The sequence below is a fragment of the Aotus nancymaae genome, unplaced genomic scaffold (assembly GCF_030222135.1).
Source record: "Aotus nancymaae isolate 86718 unplaced genomic scaffold, 86718_ANA_hifiasm-v0.15.2.pri h1tg000036l, whole genome shotgun sequence".
In the NCBI taxonomy this organism is placed as follows: Eukaryota; Metazoa; Chordata; class Mammalia; order Primates; family Aotidae; genus Aotus; species Aotus nancymaae.
This window is the reverse complement of record NW_026988450.1, coordinates 23475946-23502780: the sequence shown is the minus strand read 5'-3', so window position 1 is coordinate 23502780 and position 26835 is coordinate 23475946. Positions and strand designations below refer to the sequence as shown.

The window sequence follows — 26835 nt, the reverse complement described above, 5'->3', positions numbered from 1 at the left end:
CCGAGATCATGCCATTGCACTCCAGCCTGGGTAACAAGAGCGAAACTCTGTCTCAAAAAAAAAAAAAAAAAAAAAAGTTAGTTCTTTACAAAGCCCTTTTAATGTGGCTTCTTTTGCAGTATGCACTCATGTTTTGACATACCCATATACATTCATTTACATATGTAAAAGAGGGAAGTTCCTTTTCTGGTATACATGAAGCTGACTGCTAAAAATCACTTAGTATTGGCCGGGTGTGGTGGCTCACGCCTGTAATCCCAGCACTTTGGGAGGCCGAGGTGGACGGATCACGAGGTCAGAAGTTCAAGACCAGCCTGACCAACATGGTGAAACCTTGTCTTATTAAAAAAAAAAAAAATCACTTAGCATTTTCTTTTGTTGGAAATGTAAAACTAAAATAATTGTTTGTGTATGTGTGTGTAAGTGTAATTTATGTCCCAATAGACTGTCTCCCTAGACCTTCACTGGCATAGTTAACAGAAACTAAAAAGCAGAGAGCAAACATTTAGGATTTTTGTCATGTACATGCTTGTCATTTACAGTAAGAATGTTATTATACCACTAAACAATGCTGACAGCACATCTGTTGCATTTGTTAGACAATTTTTATCCCTGGTTTATACAAAAAAATAAATCTTCACACATCACTGCCAGATTTTGATTATCAAATATAAGCATGTAATTTTCAAAGCTTATCTAAAACAGGAATTTTAAAAGAGAGAAAAGATAATTCCAAGTTGTGTCTCAATCTATGTAAAATGATTTCATTCATTCATTTATCCTTGTCCCTTTAGAGGCATTAATGTGACAAGCATATTGCATTTAGAGTGAAACAGGTTATGTATCAACTAAAACACTGGTACATGACTGAGCATGTTAAATATATGTTCACATTTTTATTACAAAGGCATGGATATGGTGTTAGTTATGAAAAGGATTGGGGAAAAAAACAAGAGACAGTAACATATTCTCATTAATATTACTCTCAGTATTTATATATCTTGTCATTTATTTTATTACATTATGAATGGATGTGTTATAATAATAATATTATCTGATATTTATTATTAATGCTAATCATGACCCAGCTACAGTTCTGTATACTTTCCATGGATAAACTAACTTTGTTTACTTATTATACGTTAATTCATTAGTTACAAATAGAACTAACATAATGTAGATTTGTACTGTTGACTGTAGTTAACTCAAATAAATTCAGTAACTTACATGTCATCAAGTGATCCAAAAAAGTGGTAGTTAAGAAAGTTTTAAAGCCAACTTAATCTCCTTTTTAGGTCAATATTTATGAAAGAAAGCGGCTCTGTGTCTTGCCAAGAATATGCTATTTTGTGTTAATAAAGATTTAGGTCTTTTGTATAACTAGGGTACAGATGCTGCAAGAATCCAGCATGTTTTTAATCTCCTAAGATTTAGTGTTAAACTGTCACTTTTCAGCTCCTTGCTGCCTGTACTCTTCTGTGCAGGGCTTCTGTGCAGTAGCTACAGTGGAATTGCTACCTACTGCGGTGACGTCAACTCCGTAGCTAATGAATCTGAGGTGTACTAATCAAATATATGTTTTTTTAACACAGTGATTATGCTATATATCACATATGACTATACAGGCCTTTATAGTTCCTGAATGATCTAACAAGCAACTTTCTTTAAACATAGGTCTTTTTCATACCCTCCTCATTTCTTCTGTTCCATAGAAGGTAGCCATTAAAAACATCTGACAGACAAGCAGTTAGCCCAGGTCCCTGCTAAGATTAGTAAAATATTAAGTAGTCCTGCAACATCAAGGACTTCTAGCCCTGCAGGAAATAGTTAGATTTAACTTCTTTTCAGAGGTGGGGGTAGGAAATTTAAATTTTTATTTGAATGGTCTCTCATATTTTTAAACCAGCATGAAAAAAATTCACATACCTAGCTTTTTATGTAATTTATTTTAAGACATTCATGCATCCATTCATTCATTCATTCATTTAAATAAAAACAGGGTCTCATCTCTGTATGTTGCCCAGGCTGGTTGCAAACTCCTGGCTTCAAGCAATTCTCCCACCTTGGCTTCCCAAAGTGATGGGATTACAGGTGTGAACCACAATGCCTGGTCTGTTTCTTAAATTCTATGAATATTTGAAGTGATTCTATGAATACTTGCTGATTTTCTCTTCAGAGAAAAAGGAAGTCTTTAGACCGGCAAAGTCAATATCAAAATGCACAAGTATAGTATCTCATCTGGGTTTAGAAGAGTACATATCAAACTAGGAAACTTAGTATAGCATCTCAAGTATAGTATCTCTTCTAGGTTTATGAGATTACAAATCAAACTAGAACACTTGTCTTAAAAATTATAGATTTGCAAATTTCAAAGAAAGTCATCTTATTTAATTGATATATTGAAATTTATAACTCACCTTTCAGTGGAATAGTTTTTGTAAAATCATGAGAAACAAAATATCAATTTATAGTAGTTTTATAAATCCAGAAGAAGCTCTATAACATTATAAAAATCAAGATTGGTTGCTCACATGTTAGAGTACCAAAGGCAGCAAAATGATATAATTCATAAAAAATAAATCTTAAATTGTTGATAGAAAAACCAAACTCTGAGGTATTTTTAAAGAAGTTTATTCTGAGCCAGTGAGTGACCAGAGCCAGGGAACAGTCTCAGGGAACAGACCAGAGGTCCTGAGAAAGTGTGCCCTAGGCACTGGAGTTACATTTTAGGGAGACAGGAATTATAGATAAAATCAAATCAATACTTGGAAGGTGTATATTGGTTCAACCTAAGGAGGCAGAATGTGTTGAAGCTGTGGATGGGCTGGGTGGGGAGTGGAGGAGGTGGGTGGCTTACAGGTCATAGGTAGATTCAAAGATTTTCTGATTGGCAATTGGTTGAAAGAGCTTTGTCTAACGACTTGAATCCAGTTTAGAAATAAATGCTTATATAAAGGGAATGGTTGTGGAGGCCAGGGTTATTGTTACATAGATGAAGCCTCACAGGTAACAGCCTTTAGAGCGAATAGATGGTAAATGTCTCTTTTCAGACCTTAAAGTTGTCAGACTCTCATTTTTTAATTTTTTTGTACTTTTGAGACAGGGTCTCACTCTGTCACCCAGGCTGAAGTGCAATGGTGCAGTTCTGGCTCACTGCAGCCTCAAACTCCTGGGCACACTACACCCAGCTAATTAAAAAAAAAATTTTTTATAGAAATAGGGTCTCCCTGTGTTGCCCAGGTTGGTCTCACAAGGGAACCTCCCCCACTGACCTCTGAAAGCACTGGGATTACAGGTGTGAGCCACCATCCTCAGCCCAGACTCTCATTTAATCTCTTAAACCCAGGAAAGGCCTAAAAAGGGGAGGCTTGGCCACATTAATGGAGATTCTCTACAGATGCGTTTCCCCCACAAGAGACTGCTTTGCAGGGCCATTTTAAAGTATGTCAGATAAATATATATAGAGGTGAAATATTTTGATTTCCTTCAGGGTCTGCTATCTGTCATGTGATGCTATGCCAGTGTCAGTTTGGAACTTAGTATCTTATTGCCACAAAGAATATGTTTCATCAGTCTTATGATCTCTATTTCAGTGTTAATGTTGGTTAGTTGTGCCTAAAATGACTGCACATACCCAACCCCCATTTCTATCATGGCTAGGAATTCAGTTTTTAATATTTCTCTGAGGTCCTCTTTGACTCGGGGTGGGGAGGGGGGTCTGTTAAGTCAGTTTCAGGGGTCTTAGGATTTTGTTGTTGGTGTGCAAAAATAGGGTGATGATTCTTTTGTAACTTTCTATAATTAACCTTTATTCATTTTTCTTTCATCAAAATCAAGGTCCTATGATATTGTGTATCGGAATTTTTAGGGCCACATTTGTAGAAACACACTGCTTTGTTCTAGCAGAAAGAGTTTACCCAGTCAGTTCTGAAGATTTGTGTGTTACAGACACAATGAATGGAATTTTATTGCCCTAATTATTTTAGTGTAGTGTTATAAGATTCCTGGTTCCTGCAAATGCTTTGAATCATAAGAAGCATTTTTAGACTTAGAAGGGTGAATTTCAAAATGTTATTCACATATTTTTTAAATTCAAATTTGATGAACACTGATATTTTTATTTCCAACAAGAAAAAATGTATGCCTGAATAAAGCCATATTTAGCTTGTTTTTATGAGTCATTGGTTGAGGACGTAAAATGTGACTTTTTCTTAAGGTCTTTTATCAGCATATTATTACATTTAATTTGAACTTGGGTCCTCAAGCAATAGTTTCATGTTTTCTCCCACATATTTTTATCTGATTTACTGAGCAGTCTCAGTGTAGTGGGGATATAACACAGAATGATTTTATATTTCTCCAGTTACCACCTTCCTCTGTGCCCTGTCATAGCTCCAATTCATGTTCCTTTGTAATGTCTTTGGCAAATCCCATAGTTTTCTGGCTAGCTTTTAGCTTTTAGCTTTTAAAAATCTAATGCATCAGTGTAAACCTCAAGTTGACATCCTCCATTGCAAGCCATTCATTTTAGCTCAAGAGACTTAGAGCAGGGAGAGTATACATTGATCTCTTTCACTCCTCCTCTCACTCCAGCATCTCTTATTTGTGGTTGATGGGGTGGGAGCTTAACCTGGCTCTGAGACACCTTCCTGCACGCTAGACCTCTATTTCATGGCCTTCCTGCTCTTGAGGCTTACAGGGTGACCAGGGTAGAGGAAGCTGCTACTCATCCTGGTTTCATCCGCTCCTGGTGGCCTCCACTGTGCCTTTCCAGGTACACCACATCTACGTCTCTTGAGTCAGTGGCCCCCTCTGGCCCTGAGGGACAGCCATGTTTCCTTTGGGCTTTCCCAGTGGTCTGTGTTCTGACCTCCTCTGTTAGTGAGTGTTACTTTGGCTGCCCTGTGTAGACCCTTGGCTTCTGCTGGGATTCTCTTATGCCGTTCAAGGGCCATGGAGATAGGAAGTGATCATATCTTCCTTTATCTTTTTGTTTTTTCTGGTATACTACCTACCTGGGACTCCTTCAGTGAAGTTCTCAGATATCTCCAAGCCCAGTTTCTGTATTTTCATCTGCTTCTAAACTGCCAGGGACATACAGCAAACTCGGTCAAAATTTCTTTTCAAAAGGGGCCTACAGTTTCAGTTCTCAGCAAGCCTCCCACCAGGGAGTGAAATGTCAGCCTCCCCTTCATGCAGGTATTCCCACTTGCTATCAGCTATTCTCTTAGAGCTACCCACTCACTGGAAATACTGTATTTCTCATCAGGCTGACATTCCAGATGATTCCCTCCTGATGCACCTCCCCATTCTTTGTTCCTCTGTGTGCTTTGTGGTTAGATCAATTGTACTGACTTTTACAAGGGGGTTTGGGGGAAGGCCTAGCCCTAAATGTTGGCAGCTTCTTTTGGTTTTAGCCATGGGTCTTGTTGTCAGTTCTGGGCCAATAGGAAAAAAATCTCACTGAGATTAGGTTCTTTTGTGAGTGATAAAAAGTCCATTGACTTAATATAGAGATTATTTTTTGGTCACTTAAAGGTCCATAAGCTTGCAGGCTACAGCTGGCATGATAGTTCTGTTCCATGAAGTCCTCATGGACCCAGGTTCCTTCCAACTCACTACTCTCATGTAGGTTTTGGTCCTTATCCTCATGGTCAGGATGATAATATCTATACTCCAAACAGCAGGTTGGTAAAATAGGTAAAGAAGAGCAAAAGGCACACACCTAAAATCTCTTTTAAAAGTTTCCAGGAAGCTGCTGCATAATTCTTTCATTTCCAGTCTACTTAGTTATATGGCCGGCAAGGGAATCTGGAAAATATGGTCTTTATTCTGAACATCTAAGTGCCTGGCTAAGAATTACTGTGGAAGAATCTTGGAGGACAACTAGCAGTCTCTGTCACATCACTGGGTGCTGTGACATCTTTGGAGCTGTATGCTAACTTGCACCTTTACATTGATCTTTCATATATGAGTTATCCATGTAAACACACTAATACCGAATGTCTACAGGACACAGTATTTTATTCGGTACTTGCAGGCTTCACAGTGAATTGTATACAGTTAGGAGAAAAGTTATCTCTGTCAAGAAGGGTATCTGAGTCACCAATGGAAACAAAGTTTAAAGTTTATTTTTTTGACTAGAATTGTCCTATTTTTGTCCTTTCTAATTTTCATTACTCTAGGAGAAAGAATAGAGCTGCAGTAAGTCAGCTGACATGTAAGTGTGTTTACTGTCACTGTATATTTAGGGGATTGTCATATCTTTCATACAGACTCTCAGTTGGTGTCGAAAGGGTAATTATATTTTATTAAATTTTAAAAGAGCATGTTTTATAATAGCACTATATCATACATAGTAGTTTAACCATACCATAAATTGTTGTGAACTGTCGCTATTATAGTGTCAGCATTTATTGGGTTTTACATAAACCTGTTATGTGATGTTTCATTTTTCCCCTTCATACCTAGTTGCGGCATAGTAAACAACACTTCCACATTCTCGAACTCATATACATTGACTGAGCTTTTAATATGCTCAGGAAGTGTAGTACAATGAATTAGAGTTGTCGTCAAATCTTTTTCCCCAAGGTTAACTTGGTAAAATTACTTTTTATAACAAAATCTTTATAGTACTTTGGGAATACGGCTTTTATATTGACTTGATTTGAGCTCTAAACTACTTTTATAGATTCCCAGGAGGAAGTTTCCCTACCTCCAGGGAAAATGATGGCCATTCTTAACAACCGTGGTGGTTTAAAAAACTTGAATTATTAAACCATTAGACTAGGACTCATATTGTAGTTTTCAGTCAGATCCATATTATACATGATAAAATAAATGAAGGCCATATCCTGCAATAAAAATATATGGACATTATGCAGCAATTAGAATAAAACTCAAGGAACTAACTCAGGTATGTGTTTTAATTTTCTTCCTCACAAATTCAAGACTTTCACTTAAGCCTTTATCCCAAATCTATACACATTTAACAAATTGAGCAAGTTATAGCTAATAAAACCAGTTTAATATAATGAGTAGGAACCCCATTTTATTATATAGGCATGTTTTCATTAATTTTTTATCACAAAAATGATGCTCTTTTTACTTTATTAGCTTACAATTTTAAAAACCTGGATTTTTTTTTTTTTTTGACACCAGATAAATGGAAAGATAGAAATTTTCTCAATGGGAAGATGGACTCACACTCTTCCCCCTTCCCCATGTAGCCTGCCTCTGATGTGAAGTGTCTTACATGTGGTTTTAATAATGGTTAGTTGTATTTAACTAAATGAAAGATAATATTGTGACTATTTATTCTAGTCTGCATATTGCAAATCATTTCAATTTAATTCAGTTTGATTGTAATGTCAAAATTTCAGACAGAACAGGATATAGTGGTACATATTCAACAGTGATTTTGTAGGGACTGTACTGAAGACATAGAAGAGTGTCACCACCAATTATGTGGCAGTCACATACACATGCAGTCAAAGAGGAGAGAAAATTCAGGTTGACAAAGTTACATTAGAATCAGATGAACTTCGACTTAAGCTTATGCTTGAGCCCTTTATGGATCATGCATTATAAAAATCTGGACTTGAAAGATAGGTGTAGCATTTAGTTGTGAATTTTTCTACTAGCTATAATATAAAGCACTTTGTATAGCATTTTCTAAACTCCCATAAATCCTCAAAAAGACTTAAGATGGATTAATAGATTCAATTCAAGTCCTAGGTATTGGAGGGTTTCAATAAGGTTTTAAATATTTAAAGTGTGTTCTGTGTAAGTTATTTGAATTTTCCTGAAATCTAGACCCTTTGAAAAAGGATCTGTTGCATCTTGTCCCCTCTGAAAATGGTGTTCAGTGGATTGCGTGTGTTCTGTTATAGGTTCACTACTGTGATAGACAAAGTGGCAAAGAGTGTGTGACCTGTCTGACATTAGCCCCTGTGCAGATGACTTTCCATGCTATTGGAAGCTCCACTGAAGCCAGCCATGATCAGGTATAATATGCCACTGCCATTTTGCTGTGTTATGGCCCAGCTCAGAAATGGAAGGCCATCAAAATGGAAGCTATGTGCACACATGCAGCTTTGCTTTCCCTAATACATTATTCGCTGGCACTATCTGCTAGACTTGAAAAATCAAAATTGTTTGTATTGGGAAGTTGATATCATAGGAGATTTAAATGATTTTAGGCTTCTTGTTCACAGTTCTTTATTATTTTAAATATAGAATTATTTTATAAGAAAGAAATAGTTGTCCCACAGGTTATTTTTATCTTTAATAGTTACATATGAGAGGAAGGGTCAACAAACAATATAGATAACACTGGAGTCCCACTGTAATATACTCATTTGATTCTGTTGAAAAGGGTTTTGTGATGCATCACTTAATGAGAAGGATATGTTCTGAGAAGTGCATCATCAGGTGATTTTGTTGTTGTGCAAGCATCACAGAATGTACTTACACAAACCTGGATGCTAGAGCTAACCACACACCTAGGCTATATGGTAGAGCCTCCTGCTCCCAGGCTACAAACCTGTATAGCATGTTACTGTGCTGAATACTGTAGGCAATTATAATGCAATGCTATCTGTATATTTAAACATAGAAAAGTACAGTAAGAATATGGTATTGTAATCTTCTGGGAGCACCATGATATTTGCGGTCTGTTATTGACCAAAAACATCATGCAGCACATAACTGTTATATACAGTTCTATATGAACCTATATATATACAGTTTATATATAGAACCATCAACTTCGTCCCATAACTTGGAATATTATTGAAATGAAGTTCCCATGTTGTTTTTACATTTAAAGTTTTATTTCTGAAATAAAGCTAGAAATCTGTGAAGTGTATTGTTTCTTAGTAAACAAATTCCTTTCATTGTTTAGATAGTAGCTCGAGATACATCCTGTTTACAAGAGAATATGTATTTTTCATTAAAATAATCATCACTTTAGACTAATGTTCTAGATCATGGAATTTCTGGCTTGGAGTCAGAGTAAATAGACATACATAGTTTGCTGTATGACTAACCAATTATGCTTTCTAAATTAACCATTCACGTACATAACAACTATAATCCAGTTTTATATCCATTTTTCAGTACATTTGAGGATTTCTGATAGTCTTACCTAACTAATCTTCTTTTCTTCTATCTCAGTAGTGCCTCTTACTTGGAAAGAATAAGTAGTCTATCTTCTCAAACTCATGATTTATCATCGTCCAACTCAAACAAGACCTTGGAAAACATTCTTAAGGACACACCTTTCTAGTTCATGATGTCTCTGACACTGTTTCCAATCATTATTCGTTGGTCGGTGGGGAAGCATTGTGATATTTAGGGAAGATCAAGTAATTGGTGGTCAGAAAATCTGAGTTTTAGGAATGAACCATAGCGTAGGTTTGCTGCAGCTACCTGGATGGATTCTGTTACCTTCTTGCAACTGTGTTTCCTGGTTATGTTAAATGAAGGAGTTGGGTTAGATGACTTACAAGATCCATTCCAGTGCTATGTTATGATTCTATAACTGATCTTCTTGCTTCAGGTTGAATGAGCCCAACCAAAAATAAACAAATGTAGCATATTAATATGGAAAGCCACTTACAGACCACTCCAGTGCTTCTCAGGTTTTTACATTGACATATGCTCTAGCTGTAGAAGAGAGTGCAGTAGGAACCTGAGGGTCAAAGCCTAAATTAGCTTACAGAAAGGTATTATGTTTCCTTGTATAAACTGTAAATTGACTGTACGCTAGGTGCTAAGGATATGTGAGGAGACTATCAGACATGGTTCTTGCTCTCATGGAGCTTACAGTCTAGCAACTTCACCTCTTTGAATACTAGGCAAGTACTGTGTAGCTAATTTTATGTCTATCTATGTATCCACTCATGTTAGAAGCAAATATCAAAAGCAGCATAGGATACCTGTCTTGCAAAGGTCTCTTCTAAGGCTGAGCAAAGAAATGAAAGAGCGTATCAGTAACCCACACGTCTGAAAAGAGCAACCGCCACAGAGGTGGCATGTTGCTATAAAAGAGCACTGGAGTGCCAGTGGAGACTGGGATCAAATGCAGCTTTGCCTTGAACTAGCTGTGGGACCTTGTTTCTTCACCTCTTAGGGACTTGACTGCTTCATACATAAGATAATGAGGCTGGTTCAGGCTTATGCCGAGTTTGTGTGCCAAGGTACTCAAAGTTCAGGGCTACTTTTCACCCATATGACACCTTTACAAATTAGAAAAAAAAGTACCTCTTCCTGAAGGTGTTTTATTGCTGTCTGACAGAAAAGTTTTGTAATAAATCCACAATAACTGCAGTGTGAATGTACCCCATTGAGGTGTGCAGTGTACACCTGCACAACTGTACATAGTGGTCTCATACTATATCTAACTGATTGTCAGTTGCACTCAATGATAAATTAAGACTTTTTATATTAAAGTAAATACAACTATATTATAGTTTACAAATTTGCATGAAATTTTAAGATAAAAAAGAAACTTCCAGGAAATGTGTTGATGATGAATTGGTAGATGAATAAATGGTCGAATTGGTAGATGAATAAATTGTCAAATTGGTAGATGAATAAATGGCTGGAATAAATGACAGGCAGGAATAATCCTGTACATCAAACACTATTGTAGTGGCCTAGAAGGTGCAAAGTGGGTGGTGTGATCATGCTCCTCTCTTGTACTTGGATAATTAGGCTCCCTGGTGAAAGGAGATACAAAGTAAACCTCCACTTCACACCCTCTGGCTTTTCTACATTATGTTACCCTCTCCCCAACCCAAGGGTCTGTCTAAGCAAAAGGTACTCCTTCGCCATATCAGCATCAACTTGATCTCATAAGATGGAAAACTTGGACCACTAAATGCCTTTTTCACCCATTAATTTGTAAATGATACTAAACAGGGAAACATTTTAAAGCAAGAAAAAATGTAATCATTTTTTAAAGTTTCTATTCATAATCCATTTGAGCCAATGAAGTTGAACAAACAATTAGTATTCTGAGAAAAAAAATACATGTGAAATTTAGAAGTGGTCCTTCTTATGAAACTCAGGTTGTTCTCACTTGCATAGAAAACGAAGGTAAGAAATGGAAGAACTCTCTAGACTTGAGCCTTACAGCTTATTTTCTTATTTAAAAAAAATTGTACTCTAGGAACTTAGTGGAGATTAAATATATTATCTGGTGCATTCACTTACTGTATTAAAGGGTAACAGAACAGAGACTTAAGTGAAATTTCTCTATCAGAAGTTGGTACAAATATGCAAAATGATCAGGGGAAGGATTCAGTACCATCTATATGCTGATGACTTCCAAATTTATGGAACTCTGTTCTCTGCCTCCCCGACCATGCCTGCTCCTCCTTCCTCTGTCTTTTCCTCTGTCCTGGTGAATGTCACTACCATTACTTTGTTGCTCAGACCATCCTTGGAGCTTTCCTTGAACCCCTAGACCCCTCACATGCTATACCCTGTCCCAGCATCTCTTCCTCTAAATAATGTCTCTGACCTGACCACTTTTCACCACCTCCAATTTTACCATTCTAGTTTAAGTCACTATCATTTTTAACCCAGATGACTGTAGTAGTCTCTAAACTAGCCTCCGTTTTTCTACTTTTGTTCTACTGTGATCTCTTTCACATATTGTCTTGCTCTGTCACACAGATTGGAGTGCAGTGTCACAGTCACAACTCACTGTAGCCTCAGCCTCCTGGACTCAGGGAATCCTCCCACCTAGCCTCCCAAAGTGTTAGGATTACAGGCGTGAAAAATTAATCAGATTACATTACTCAACTACACAAAACCTTCCAATGGCTTCCCATCACACCTATAAAATGCAAAAAAATTTTGCTATGACACACTAACTCCTATATGATTTGGCCCCCTCCACTTCTCCAACTTCAGTTCCTACCACTTCCTGTTCATCAGTTGTGTCCCACTCTCACTGGCCTTGTTGTCAGTTACATGATGGAATGTGAAAGAAGTCACTCAAAAGGCTACATACTGTAGATTCCATTTATATGACATTCTGGAAAAATCAAAACTATAGGGATAGAAAACAGATGAGTGGTTATGAGGGCTAGGGTATGGCAAGGGATTAACTACAAAGTATGATGAGGGAATTTTGGGAGGTGATGGAAATGTGTTATATCTTGATTGTGGTGGTAGAAACATGACTATGCATTTGTCAAACTCACAGAACTATACTCTAAAAAGGGTAAATTTTACTGTATGTAGATAATACTTGATTAAACCTAATGTTAAAAAAAAAAACCCAGATGCATTGCTTTATCATCTACTCATGCAGTCCTGACTCCAAGGAAATATGAAAGATGCTATCCTCTTGCCTCTCCTGTGCTCTCTTGGTATGTTGGCTGTACCTTGGAATGCACTAAATTTAACCCATAGCCTGGTTTAGAGCTTCTCCAAATGCCAGTGATTAGTTAAGGCATGCTTCAGACTTCTTAAAGTAATTATTAGCCTCCAAAAAGTGGTCTAAGCCCTTTTCTGTCTGCTTTAGGGAAGAGGTCTGTAGGCCAGAGTTTCTCATTCTGGAATCCTGAACTCTCATCTAGACAGTGGGCAGTCATTCAGGCTGGGTTCGCCCGGAGGTCCTCGTGGTGTCTTGGAGAGAATGCTCTATGTGTGTTTACCTTATTCGTCACAACAAATGTGGTATTAGAAATTCACATTCAAATTAGTTTAATTGTCCAGAACAAAAACTTAGCTTCAATTTTCAGATACAGATTTCTTCAGCAAACATGAGCTAAGTGTGAGCAACTGTGTGTGTGGGAATATTCCTTTAGACACTGGCACATGCAAAGGTCACTGATTTAAAGTTTTAGTCCTTGCTGAGCCACTTTTCTTATGAAATTTAGAACTTGTCAATCATTTATTTTTTAAGATTGAGTTAGTGAGAGTTTTGCTCAATATTTTTCAGCATATCCTATTTGGAAATTGGTGGTATTAGTTAGTGTGTGTTATTAAAAGCCACATTCTTAGTAATAGTGCAGGAGGGTTTTGTAATCTCCTAACTTGGTGTAACTCAGCAAGTATTATTCTTGATTCTGTCATGACACATTTTCTGTATCACTTTTAGATGTTACTGAGTATCTTTTCCTGTCTATCTCCTTTAAATGCATTAATCACCTTCTACTTACAGTCTCAAAGTCATAAACATCCTTCTCTATCTTTGTTTTCTTTTTATTCATCTTCATTCTGATTGCATTGTCAGTATCACCAAATCTCACAAAGATTGGCTAAGTAGGTGTAGCTTAGTAAAAACACTATAGCTTCTAATTTCTAGTTCGTAGTTTTTTTGCTGCCTACCTTATTGTGTTGAGGTTAATCTTGAACTTACTTGCTTCATATAAATGGAAGAATGAATTAGTAAATCAATCGCCTAACCAAGCATTAACTAGCCAATGAAGTTTAACATATGTATATTAGTATTTGCCATAATCTGACTTCTAGTCAACAAAAGCAAGATTACCACATAGAGTAAATGACTGCATATCTCATACATTACAAATACTCTTCAACCCATCCAAGTTGAAAATATTATTAAGTAGAAAATGCATTTAATGCACCTAACCTACTGAATGTCATAGCTTAGCCTAGCCTACCTCATTAGCTGTTTTTTCTCATGATCAAGTGACTGACTGGAAGCTGCAGTTTGCTCCTGCCACCCAGCATCTCAAGAGTGTATGAGATGCATATAACTAGCCCAGGAAAAATCAAAATTGGAAATATAGTTCCTACTGAATGTGTATCACCATTTTAAAGTCAAAAAGTCATAAGTTGAATCATTATAAGTTGGGAAGCAATTCCACAAGGGAAAATAAGCAAGAACCAAATCTATATGTAGTGTGTTTACCATATGCTAGATATTGTGCTAGACTCTCCATATATTATTTTGTTTAATTCTCAGAATAATGAGGTATAAACTCTAGAGGTTGTATATTTCCTAAATCACCTTTAAGAGTTTATGTTCACATTAGTAAAATTAAGCTGAATTGTTTCCAATGTGCATGCTTTGACTAGAATTCAAGTCAGGCCTCTTAATAAAAGGATATGCATGAAGTATAACAATTTACAAATCTAAAGGGTATTCTATTTTTTATTAAGTTCTGCTTATAGGTTATTATCTGATTAATTAAAAGTCTCTTGCGTGAGTAGGCTGTAATGTCTCACAGCTAATGGTATTTTAGAACTAAGAGAGGGAAAGCTTTCCCACATATTACCCCAATAAATATTATCACAACAATAATATATTGATTGTAGACTATGTACAGAACTTTTGCAATGCTAGATGGTCTTAAGTAATAGTATCTGTGCTCCTTGCCCTTGAGGTAATTATAGTCTAATGGAGTATATCAGCCAGGATGCTTTTGACTACAAGTAACAGAAAACCTGACTCATATTGGCTTAAATAATAAGGAACTTTGGTATCTCACGTAACAGGAAGTTCAAAGGAAGGGTGAGCTCCAGGGTTGGTTGATAAAACAGCTCAATGATGTCAACAAGGACTCAGGTTATTCCCATTTCTTAGCTCTGCCATCCTCCACTTCATCCTCTGACTCAGAAAGATGGCCACAGGAGTTCTCTGTGTCATGTGCAGTATAACCACATCCAGAAGGAGAGGGCTGATCTTGTGTTCTGGGCAAAGACGTCTGTACCAGGAACCCCTCCAGCTATCTTTCCCTCATAATTTATAAGCCTGGGTTGGGTTGGTCATGTGCCCATCTCTACACCAGTTGCTGGCAAGAGAAGTAACCACTTCTGGTTTAAATGCTTGGGGTAAAGTAGTTGTTGAGGAATCAACCACAGGGACTACTACATAAGAGATTAAGTGTCACATATGTAATTTTAAGTTTTCTAGTAGCCACATTTTATAAAGTCAAAAGAAACAGTTAAAATTAATTGTAATAATATTTTATGTAACCCAATATATCTAAAGTATCATTTCAGCATATCATCAACTTTTAAGATTATTGAGATACTGTTCTTTCATACTTGAAATATGGTACGTATTTTACACTTATAGAACATCCGATTTGAAACTATTACATTTCAGGTGCTCAGTAGCCACATGGGTGTTGGATGCACAAGTCTACAGGATGAAATCTCAGGAGATTATGATTTGGTTCTTTGCCTGTGTCTCCAATCTCATCTTTTACCATTCACCCTGTACTTACACCCACGCTTTATGCTCTAGTGGTCCTGAGTTACCGCATTTCATGCTCTGATATCTGTACCTTTGCGTGTGCTGTTCCCTCTGCCTGGCCCATTCTCTCCTTGCTCATAGGGGAATTTTAACTGTTCTGTGAGATTCGACCAAGATGTCACTCCAGTCAGTAGGCCTTCCCCAAACCAAGAGAGCGTTAAAACTCTGCTTCCTTTGTGCTCTATCTGTACTTCATACGTTATCCCATTGTTACACTTATCAAACTGTTTCACATGATTTTTTTTCATGTTGGTCTATCCCACTGGCAGTAACCTCCTTGAGGTCCAGGCGGAGTCTTATTCACTTCAGTATTCTCAGTGTTTATGCTCTTGCACTTAAGAGGCACTTGGTATACATTTATAGGATGGGATTAAATTAATTTCTAAGAAAATTAGATTGGTAGAATTCATTTGGTAAAATTAGTGAGAGAAATAGAATGTTTGACCTAGTAAGTTTTCTCTAGTGGTGGCCCTATAAGGACATTTTTTTGTGAAAGAATCCCAGAGCTTGATCTCAGTGTAGTCACATACTCTAAATACATGTAACTGCCCTTAGGAGTCCATCCTATATCTCCATTAGTTCTTTCATCTGTTTATAACTTTTATTGTTCTAACCTGTTATGCATATGAGTACATTTTTCATGGTGTCCTAAATTACTTTCTTCAAATACCAGGGGCTTCCTCCTTATTCTAGCAATGGAGTATACAAGTCACTATTCACCAAATAGTGTCATTCGTGACTGCATTCCTCAGAATCTAAAGAGACACAAACATCTTAGGTTTGAGCAAGAATTTACCAAGACAATGAAGTTTTTTACTAATATAAAAGACATACTTAACTGACATTGCATAATAACAGATCCCACGTCATCATACTAGGGGCCACTGCAGTGAGTCCTGGCATTCTTTGTTTGAGATAGATTCAGTGCAGGTTTTGAACTTTAGTGGCTTTGCTTGCTCTGTACATCAGCAGTGCCAAATGCTGTGGGGTGTGGAAAGATCGGGTATAATCACTGCCGCTGGCAACTTCCAGGAGGTCCTGGAGCTGCCAAAATTCAAAATGTAACTTGATTTTTGTTTACTTTTTATGAATTAGAGTGCTAAGAGAGATATATTAAAAAGGAACATCGACTTTAATGTTTGTTTTGGGAAAGTGCTTTCATATTTGTTGACTTTTTTTTTAATATATTTCAAAATGTGTCCTCCCTCTGAAACTTGTCCCTTGATTTTAGAACTAAAATGTCTTCTGCTGACATTTAACTTTATTATATACAATTTTCATTTTACACAAATTATATCTTATAGTTAAGGAATTTAATCATATCTTCAAAAAAAATTACAGCAGTAAAAGTCAACAGGAGCTTCTTACCACTGGATAGATACTATTCTATCTAAATAATAGACTAAAAATAAATAGACTCTGGACAAAAATAAGAGTCAGTAAACTATGGCCTGTGAGTCAGATTCAGCCCACTACCTGAACTAAGAATGGGTTTTACATTTTGAAATGGTTGAAAAATATCACAAGAAAAATGATATAACATGTGAAAATTATATGGAATTTGAATTTTAGTGCCTATAAATACAGCTTTACTGGGACACAGCCACAACCATTGATTTTGATATTGCCTGTGGCCACTTTCACACTCTGATGACAGATGAGTAGTTATGACAAAGACCTTATTGCCTGCAAATCCTAATTTACTGTCTTTTTACAGGAAAAGTTTGCCAGTTCAATCCTAGGATTAGAAGGAAGAAGCCTTAAGCATTCACTTTCTGAATTTTGTATCAAATATTTCCTTAAACATGGTTATTCAGAGTCCATTCTCTTTTGGAAAGAAGCCAGTTTTCTGGAAATATTGCCCATTTTATAGCACAATTAGTTGTAACTATGAGTTTTGAATTTATTTATTCTGCAGTGGAAACCAGTTTTATTTTCTGAAGGAATAATAAATAAGACTCTTCATTAGTATTTATCAGAGCACTAAAAGAAGGTTTGCCTATGACAAAGGTTACTTTTCTCTCCTTGCTGAAATTCTATTTAGAAACACTTCTGAGCTGAACATTTTTTTTAAATAATAAAGAATATTCTGCTATTTCCATAGTGATCTTTCACTTTTTTCATTTCAGATGTATAAGCAGTTTCCAGAACCAACAGTGAGTTATAGGGGAAGGTAGTGGGAAGATTGAATATTGTGTATTTTATAACTGACTTATAATTTCATTTATGCTTAGAACAGCATGACCACATTTCTGAGAGGTTGCATATATCCAATGATATTTTGCACATAAGTGACTTATTAATTTGAGCTATAAAATAATTTTGGACTAGAGTCAAAACCCATGAACTTACTTACTGCTTTCCTTCTTCCACTTTTTTTTTCCTGAAATGATGAATAACAAAAAAGTGTGAAATTTTAGTATTAAAAAACCCTGACTTATCACACCAAAAAAGACTTAAAATGTGGTTATTTAATCTGTACCTCAGTTTATCTGTAGCTTGGTGTTTCATAACAGGTTATCTCTGAAGATAATTTTATGTTCATGATCTCATAGAAGACAAAGTATAAATAGAACCCAAAGTGTTTTCTAGATTTTCTAGCAAGTTTTGTTTAATTTTGGACCTGCATATATGCTCCTTATTGGTAGTTCCTTCGTTTTTATTTTTATTTTTTATTTGTTTATTTTTTGAGACAAGAACTCACTCTGTTGCTCAGGGCGGAGTACAGTGGCACAATCATAGCTCACTGTAACCTCAAACTCCTGAGCATAAGCGATTCTCTCACTTTGGCTTCCTGAGTTGCTGGGACTACAGGCACACACCAGTACGCCTAGTAAGCTAATTTCTTTTTTTAGTTACCCAGCCTGGGTCTTGAACTCCTGGGCTCAATTGATCCTTCCACCTCAGGCTCCCAAAGTGATGGGATTACAGGCATGCACCATCATGCCTGGCCATTTTCTTCGTTTTAAATTCAGTATTTTAATTCTCAGTGTCCCCTCTAAATTAAAAATATTTAGGTAGGAATTTACTATTTCTACTATTCTGAATGTCTCTGTTTGATGTTGATTTGAAGATCATTGGGGAAATAGTCTAAAAACCTTTCTGTTAACAGTTCACTACTAATGAATCAAACCAGATACATTATTAAACCAATAAATACCATGTGTGTATAATTGGCTAAATAGATGTGAAAGTTACAGTGGAAAACTGTTGCCTATATAGACTTTTTTAAAGTGACGATCAATGGAATATAGTTCCCTAGGCCACAGAATTGAGAGCATTATTGCCCACTGGAGGTCACTTTTACAACCTAAAAAGAGTATTACCTTCCTCATAAACTTAAATTATGGTGTTGTGTATGATTTATTACACTATTTAAAACTGAAAAGCGGTAACCTTCTCTCCCTTAGCAATACACCTTCAATTAAGTCATGCCTCTCCCCATGTCCAAAATTCCTCTTTAGACAAACCAGTTACTGGTTATTTTTCAAAATTTTCAATATTATTCTTTCATTGCTAATAGTTATTTGGCCTGCTCTCTTCGTTTCTAAGTTGGCACTGAATGCCTTTTCAGATTGCATATTTTTTTAATACTCTTTAGTTAATTGGCTTCTCTTTTGTATCCTCTGATGGAAGAAATTTGAAGGCATTTTTAAACCCCCAAATATTTAACATATGTGAATTTAAATTTTAAGGGCAAGGTAGTGATAAAAAATGTCTTCTGTTACCTTTCATAGATGAAACAATGATAACATAGATGAAACAGGTTGCTAACAGCAAACCTAGGTCAGGGTCTCTACTGTTGGGTAAGAAGAATCACTGCTCTGGAATCAGGCATAGTGGCTGGTGGCCTGTAATCCCAGTACTTTGGGAGGCCAAGGTGGGCAGATTGCTTGAGTCCAGTAATTCACAACTAACTTGGGCAACATGGCAAAACCCCATCTCTACAGAAAATACCAAAAAATTAGTCAGGCATGCTGGTGTGTGCCTGTAGTCCCAGCTACTCCGGAGGCTGAGGTGGGAGGATTGCTTGAACCTGGGAGTTCGAGGCTTCAATGAGTTGTGATCACATCACTGCACTCCAACCTGGGTGACAGAGTGAAACCCTATTTCCAAAAAAACACACAAAAAAGAGTCACTACCCTATCAAGACTAACATTTAAATGTCTTACTCTAAAAGACTGATATGCTGATAGGCTTCCTCCTTGGCTCATCTAACCTCACCTGCAGAGAGGTCATGCCTTCACATAGGTTCCTGCCATAAGAAACATAAGAAATATAAGAAGTTTTTCAGGCCAGGCACAGTGGCTCATGCCTGTAATCCCAGCATTTTGAGAGGCCAAAGCAGGCATATTGCTTGAGCCCAAGAGTTTGAGACCAGGCTGGTCAACGTTATGAAGCCTGGTCTCTACAAATAATTTTTTTTAAAAAGCTGAATATGGTGGTGTGTACCTGTAGTCTCAGCTACCCAAAAGGCTGAGGTGGGAGGATTGCTTGAGCCTGGAAGGTGGAGATTGCAGTAAGCCTCGTGATCGCACTACTGCACTCCACCCTGGGCGACAGAGTGAGACCCTGTCTCAAAAAAAAAGAAAGAAAGAAATTTTTTCAACTCAGGGAGAAGGTTGCCTTGAGGTCAGAGTCTCCTTATCGATACATTTCTGCTTCCTAGACAACTGTTTGCTGGGATCCTCACCTAGAATTTCCTTACTGTTTGGCTTGTTCCACCTACTTAATTTGAACTCTGACTTCCGGTTACTTCCCTAGGGTCTTCACTGTTGGTTTTTCTTGGCCTACAGGAACTTTTGTACTCTATGATCTTGTGCTGTTTAGCTGATCCTTGACACTGGCTTATTACTATTCTTGTCTGCACTTTACATTACAGGGACTTACTCTCATGTTTCTCTCCAAATCCAAAACTGCTAAAGGTTGACAGAATTCCACTTTACAGATATTCTATAGCCATTACGAAATCCAGAAAGTATCAGTCAACTTGCTGGCAGAACTGACATTCAATCTGTCCACTGATATTGTTGTGCCAATTGTTTAAATACTTTTATACCACTTGGCAAATAGCTGCTGCCTCATTCTTCACCCCCTGCCATCATGGCCTCATGTCCAGGACCTCTGGGACATCCCATGGTCTAGGAACTAATATGTCATTATTTGGCCCAGATGTTTTCAGGAATCTTTCTTGTTGTCCAATTTTATTGTCTGTTTGCATGCCACGCTATTAAATAGTTTTAATACTACTACTTTCAGAGGTATATGTAAGAGTTATTCTAGAAAAAAAAATCCGAAAGTGTTCATTTTCAAAGATTTTTGAGAATTTTCATTGAAGATAAAGAAACATTTTAGTTTATTCACTCAACAGTCATGTTTTAAGCACCACCTACATGTCCACCACTGTACTAGATGCTAAGAAGTATTTTCTATTTTGTAAGTAAAGGAAGTCCTAAATTAAATATAATTAAAAGTTGGAGACAAGAGTTATATGAGAATTCTCTGTAACTTGTGCTCAATTTTGCATGAACCTAAAACTATTCTAAAAAATAAAGTCTTAAAAAGGAAAAAAAATTGAAGAAAAAATAAAACATACACAGAAAGCAATTGAGGACCAATTGCAAACCAATATGATTTTGTGCCAGAAATGCTTTTAAAATCTGCATATGAATATTGAAGAGCTACGGAGTATAGGAATGATCAAGAACTTAAGAATTAATCTGATTAAGCTTCTTTTACGAGTTGATGGACCAAAAATTGAAAGGCAAATCATAAGGACATTCCACATAGGGGGAACAGCATGAGAAAAGGTAGAAAAATGGAAGTTGACAAAGAATATGTGGGGATAGAAAAACTCAACTTGGTGGGAGCTCCAGACATAAATGATTGTACATGAGATCAAGGCAGTTGAATACATTCTTGAAAGGTAGGCTGAGCAGTATGAAATTTATGTTCTTTGCAACAAAGTCATTCTTTATTCAGGAACAAGGGCTGTGATTATGCAGGTGTCTATAAGATCAATCTAACAGCCAGATGCAGGACTGACTGAAGAGGTGGAAGGCTTCTATCATAGGAATTTTTGGAATGGATACTGATCACCTTGATGGGCGTGACTCTGAAAATGACAAGAAAAGCAGCGTCTCTCCCAGAGAGCTATTGCAGAGAAAGAATCAGCAGGCCTTGATTACCAGCTGAGTAGTGAAAAATAGCTCTTAAAAATAGTTCTAAAGGTAGACTACCAAAAGAACAGAGTGAGAGCTGGACTAATTCCCTTTCCAAAAAACAATAGAACTAGACAAAATTGTCAAAAACAGCAACTTTAGGACTCTGAAAATTGATAAAAGACACTCAACAAATTGAGAATCATTTAATCATAGAAAATCTATAGTGCTCCAAATAAGCGAATTAGGATTTTGTGGTGTTTCTGCCTGGGGATGCTTCCACCCCCGACCTGCCAACTCAGCACAGTAGTTCCGCAAGGGTAAAGGCCATAAAAACCTCAGTTTCACGGATGGAGTGGGCCTCCTTAATATGAAATGGAATGTGAAAAGCCCTGTGCCCACCAACATTATGAGTAACAGTAGCCATCTTGGTAACAGACAAGAAAGGCTAGCTAGCAACTCTGCGCCTGAGGTTACATTCTTAGTTGGGGCCAACAGAGTATCAGCAGACCAGCCAGAAATTTATCAGGGAGATTTAGGAAAATGGTGCAGTGATAGGGAGCCTTGATAAACTCTCCAAAATGCTTACAACACAAGCAGAAGATAACAGAGAGGGCTCAAGCTAACTATACACCCTGGATGATTGTGAAATCTGCACATATGCAGAGGAGATGCAGAAAGGCCTGGCAGAAAGTAAATGCCAGGGCAGACTTGAAAACTGCCTGAGTTTTTAATGGGTTCTCCCATCCCAACCATAGACCCAAGGGCAGAGGGTAAAAGCCTTACTAGCTTAGGGTATTTGAGCATAACTACCAACTAATTATTGGCTGACCACTAAGCTCTGCAGACATGGGAGTGACCCCCAAGAAATTAGGTTTAAAAATGAAAATGAAAATATGTTTTAAAAAATTAAGTAGAGAGACAAGCAGCTATGCACTATGAAGGAGATGAATTCCACAGATTTACTTTAGGCAAGTTTGTAGACGAATAAAGAAAACCACAGCAAGAACAAAATCCTGAGGGAAGAGTGTCAAAATCCAGAGTTAGTACAATATTGTACCAAAAATTGAGGCTTAAAAAATTACAAGATATTTAAAGAAAGGAAAGGGTGACCAATACTTAGAGGGGAAAGCAGTGAGTAGAAACTGAGTGTGTCTGAGTGGGCTCAGATGTACTATGCAGACAGATACTTCAAAGCAGCTAAAATATGTTCAAGGAATTAAAGAAAACCATGCTTAAAGGATTAAAGGAAAGTATAACAACAATGGCTCAACAAATAAAGAAACTCAAGAGAAATTATTTTAAAAATCAAATGGAAATACAGTAACTGAAATGAAAAATTCACTAGAGTAACTCAATAACAGATTTGAGATGGCAGAAGAAAGAACTCACCATAGACTTCAGGATAGATCAGCATGTAGCTTTGAAAGGAAGAAGCAAAATTTTCTTTATTTCCAGATGATGTGATCCTGTATGTAGAAAATCCTGAAAAATACCCACCCCCACAGACATACACACACACACCCTATTAGAAGTAATAAACAAGTTCAGTTACAGACAGGATACAACTTATAGATGAACATACAAAAATTTGTTGTATTTGTATATACTGGGAAAAAAATTCAAAAATGAAATTAAGACCATTTCATTCACAATAGCATCAAAAAGAATAAAATGCTTAGGAATCAGTTTAAAACACAGAGGTGCAAGATTTGTACCTAGAAAACTATAAAACATTGCTAAAAGAAATTAAAGATCTAAAATAAATGAGAAGTGTTCAATGTTCATGGATTAGAAGAACACTTAGTGTTAAGTTGGCACTTTTTTCTTAAATTGATCTATAGATTTAATACAATCCCAATCAGAATCCCAGCAGTATATTGACAAGCTGATCCTAAAATGTATGTGGAAATACAAAGAGAATAGCTAAAACAGTTTCGAAAAGGAATAACAAAAGTGAAACATTTACACTTCTCAGTTTAAAATTTTACAGTACTCAGTGGCATAAGATAGACATGTAGATCAATGAAACAGAATTGAGAGTCCAGAAATGAACTTTTATATTTATTTTTTATATTTAAAAAAAAAATTTTTTTTTTGAGAGGGAGTCTCGCTCTGTCACCCAGGCTGGAGTATAATGGTGTGATCTCTGCTCACTGCAACTTCCGCCTCCTGGGTTTCAAGCGGTTCTCCTGCCTCAGCCTCCTGAGTAGCTGGGAGTATAGGCGTGCACCACCATGCCCAGCTAATTTTTGTATTTTTAGTAGAGATAGGTTTTTACCATGCTGGTCAGGCTTGTTCTCAAATAGGCTTATTAGCCTCATAATCCACCCGTCTCAGCCTCCTAAAGTGCTGGGATTACAAGCGTGAGCCACACACCTGGCCTTCAATTTTCAACAAAAGTGCCAAGGAAATTTAATCAAGAAAGAAGAATAATTTCAACAAAGGGTACTGGGAAAATAACATATTCATATGAAAAAGATGAATTTGGAGCCTTACCTCATACCATATGCAAAAATTAACTCAAAATAGATAGTAGTAAAACCTAAAACTGTAAAACTTCTCTAAGAACCATAGGAGAAATGTTCATGATCTTCAGTTAGGTGAACAGTTTTTAGATACAAAAGCATGACCCATAAAAGAAGAAATTGGTAAATTAGACTTTACCAAAATTTAAAACTTTTGTGCATTAACGACACCATTAAAAAAATGAAAATTGAGAGCCGCCTCATGGTGGGGCACCAGCTGCCACCCACATGGGAGGGGCAGAAAAGTGGGAGATGAGGTTGTGGGCAAAGACAAGCACAGGGAGCAGTGACTCCTCTTGCTGTCCCTGTCCCACATCCAGTCATTATTAAGAGCTCCCCCATGGTGTTAAGCATCAACCTGGAAGTACTGGTGCTCCTGGCCAAGGCCACGAAACTCTTTGTTAAGTCTCTAGCCACCTATTCCTACAGACATGACAGTGGAAGGAACAAAGTACTAACAGTGATTTAGCAAATACAGCTGAGAAATCAGAAAATTTTTGGTTTCTTGAAGGTTTATTATTGCCAAAGAAGGTTTTCACTAGTAAATACCTGAAAGTTCTTAAAGAGGAAAAGAAGAAAGAAGAGGAAGATGGAGGTGGGGAATGACTATGATGGTAAAAGTGATGTTGATGAAGGCAAATACTAAACAAAAAGTGAAATGCTTTATCAGTCTGGTGTGGACCTTTCTAGATTAGCTCCATTGCTTAGAAGTAAGCACAACACTGCATGTTTAGTCTCCTCACTTTTTCATGTCCAGTAGGTTGTATCCCTTCATGGATAAGATAAGAGCATCTCATGCACTGACACCACAAGTAGCCAAAGAGGAAGAACCCAGAGAGCAGCCTCTCTTTGATGAGCCCACGCTGCACTTGGTGGTCACATAGGCAGGCACTGGCAGTTGATCTGCTGCAGCTCCAAACTGCATGACAGAGATGATTCTGCTTAACTTTTAAATTTACAAATAGATATGAAAAGCTTCTAAGTATCAGTTGTGCAAATCCATTGATATGGTTTGGCTGTGTCTCCACCAAAATCTCAGCTTTAATTGTAGTTCCTATAATCCCCACATGTCATGGGAGGGACCAGGTAGAGATAATTGAATCATGGGGGCAGGTTCCCCCATCCTGTTCTCCTTATGTGAGCGAGTTCTCAGGATTTCTGTCCTGAGAAATCCATTTATGAATGGATTTATAAGGGGCTTTCCCCTTCACTGGACACTCATTCTTCTTGCTACTGCTCTGTGAAGAAGGATGTGTTTGCTTCCCCTTCTGCCATGATTGTAAGTTTCCTGAGACCTCCCCAGTCATGCTAAACTGTGAGCCAATTAAACCTGTTTCCTTTATAAATTACCCAGTCTCAGATATGTCTTTATTAGCAGCATAAGAACGGACTAATACATCCACATATGTATATTTTGAAATTATTGTAAACAACTTATTTAGCTAAATACATAGTTTATAGTAGTGTGTTACATTTGAATTGTACTATTTATACAAATTTGACTATTTGTCCAAATATTAATTTTTTTCTGTAAACAAATATACTTTCCTATTAAAGATTTATGCATATTTCTACACTAAAATGCTGTATGGAACTAGTTGTAGAGCCCTCTGTTGTTCTAATGCTTGCTTACTACCTGAGAATTTTGTGAAATTTGAAAACAAGCATTTCTAACAGTTTTCTTCCAAGAGAAAGATTACAAGTCAAATTATCAAATCAAATACAAAAAAGAAATTACTTCTGCATAAGCATATTGTTCTTAATTTTTCTTTTTTACCTTTTGGGTATTGAAGATATCTCTCATCTTACTGTTAATTCCCCAGTAATCGTTTCTACTGTCTACCAGAGAAAACCATAAACCCTATTTTTTTTTTATGTAAGGAAAATATTTGGCTCCTGTCTTTTCAGTATCTTTCTCTTAAAAAAAGAAAGTTATGATTTACATCCAGTAGTCACCCTTTTTAATATCTAATCTGTGAATTTTAAAAAATGCATAGTTATATAACTATGTTTGTGCATCACCCAAAATATACCCTTTACCCCCTCACAATTATTCTCTTCCCCACCCCTGGCAGCCACTGATGTTTTCTCTCCCTCTTGCTTTTAAAAATGTATTTTAAAATAAAATATTTAAAAATTTTTAAAAACCACTGATTAGAGGAAAATATTTACAAATTATATATTTGATTAATGAATTGTATCTAGTTTATATAAAGAGCTCCTATAACTAAATAATTAGAAGACAACCCAATTGAAATGAATAAATAATATGAATAGACAGTTCACCAAAGAAAATATACAATTGGCTAATAAGCACCTGAGAAGATGCTGAACATCATTAGCCATCAGGGAAATGCAAAGTAAAATCACAGTAACATACCATTTCACACCCACTAAGATGGCTGTACTCAAAGACTATAACAAATGTTGGTGATGATGTGGAGAAACTTTATATAGGAACCTTACAGATTGCTGGTAGGAATGTACAGCCATTTTGGAAAACAGTTTGGCAGTTTCTTAAAAAGTTAAACATAAATTTACCTCATGACCCAGCAATTTCACTCAAGGTATTTACCTAAGAAAAATTAACATATGTTTACACAAAGACTTGTATATAAATAATAGTTGCAGCATTATTTATAGTAGTCAAAAACTGGAAACAACTCAAATGTCCACCAACTGATTAATGGGCAACCAAAATGTCATATATCCATATAATGGAATATTATTTAGCAATGAAAAGGAACTGCTGCACTATTTTGAACTACATCAATATTAGAACAAGGATGAACTTAACATGCTATATTAAAAACAGACAAGATGACGTATTGTATGATTACATATATATGAAATTTCCAGAAAAGGTAAATTACAGGCATAGCTTGTTTTATCATGCTTT

At 36.6% G+C, this 26835-nt stretch overlaps 1 protein-coding gene across 17 annotated transcripts in view; it reads left to right on the top strand.

The window, feature by feature from the left end:
• The window catches only part of STAU2 (staufen double-stranded RNA binding protein 2), a 355158-nt gene that overhangs the window by 238521 nt on the left and 89802 nt on the right, over window positions 1-26835 (top strand). For 14 of the 17 annotated variants that reach the window (XM_021672674.2, XM_064384279.1, XM_064384278.1 and 11 more), the window contains one exon: window positions 7893-8006. The exons of the other annotated variants lie outside the window; for them this stretch is intronic. In XM_021672674.2, the coding sequence (XP_021528349.2) occupies window positions 7893-8006 (114 nt within the window). The remainder of the gene's footprint in view (window positions 1-7892; window positions 8007-26835) is intronic. 17 annotated transcript variants of the gene reach the window in all.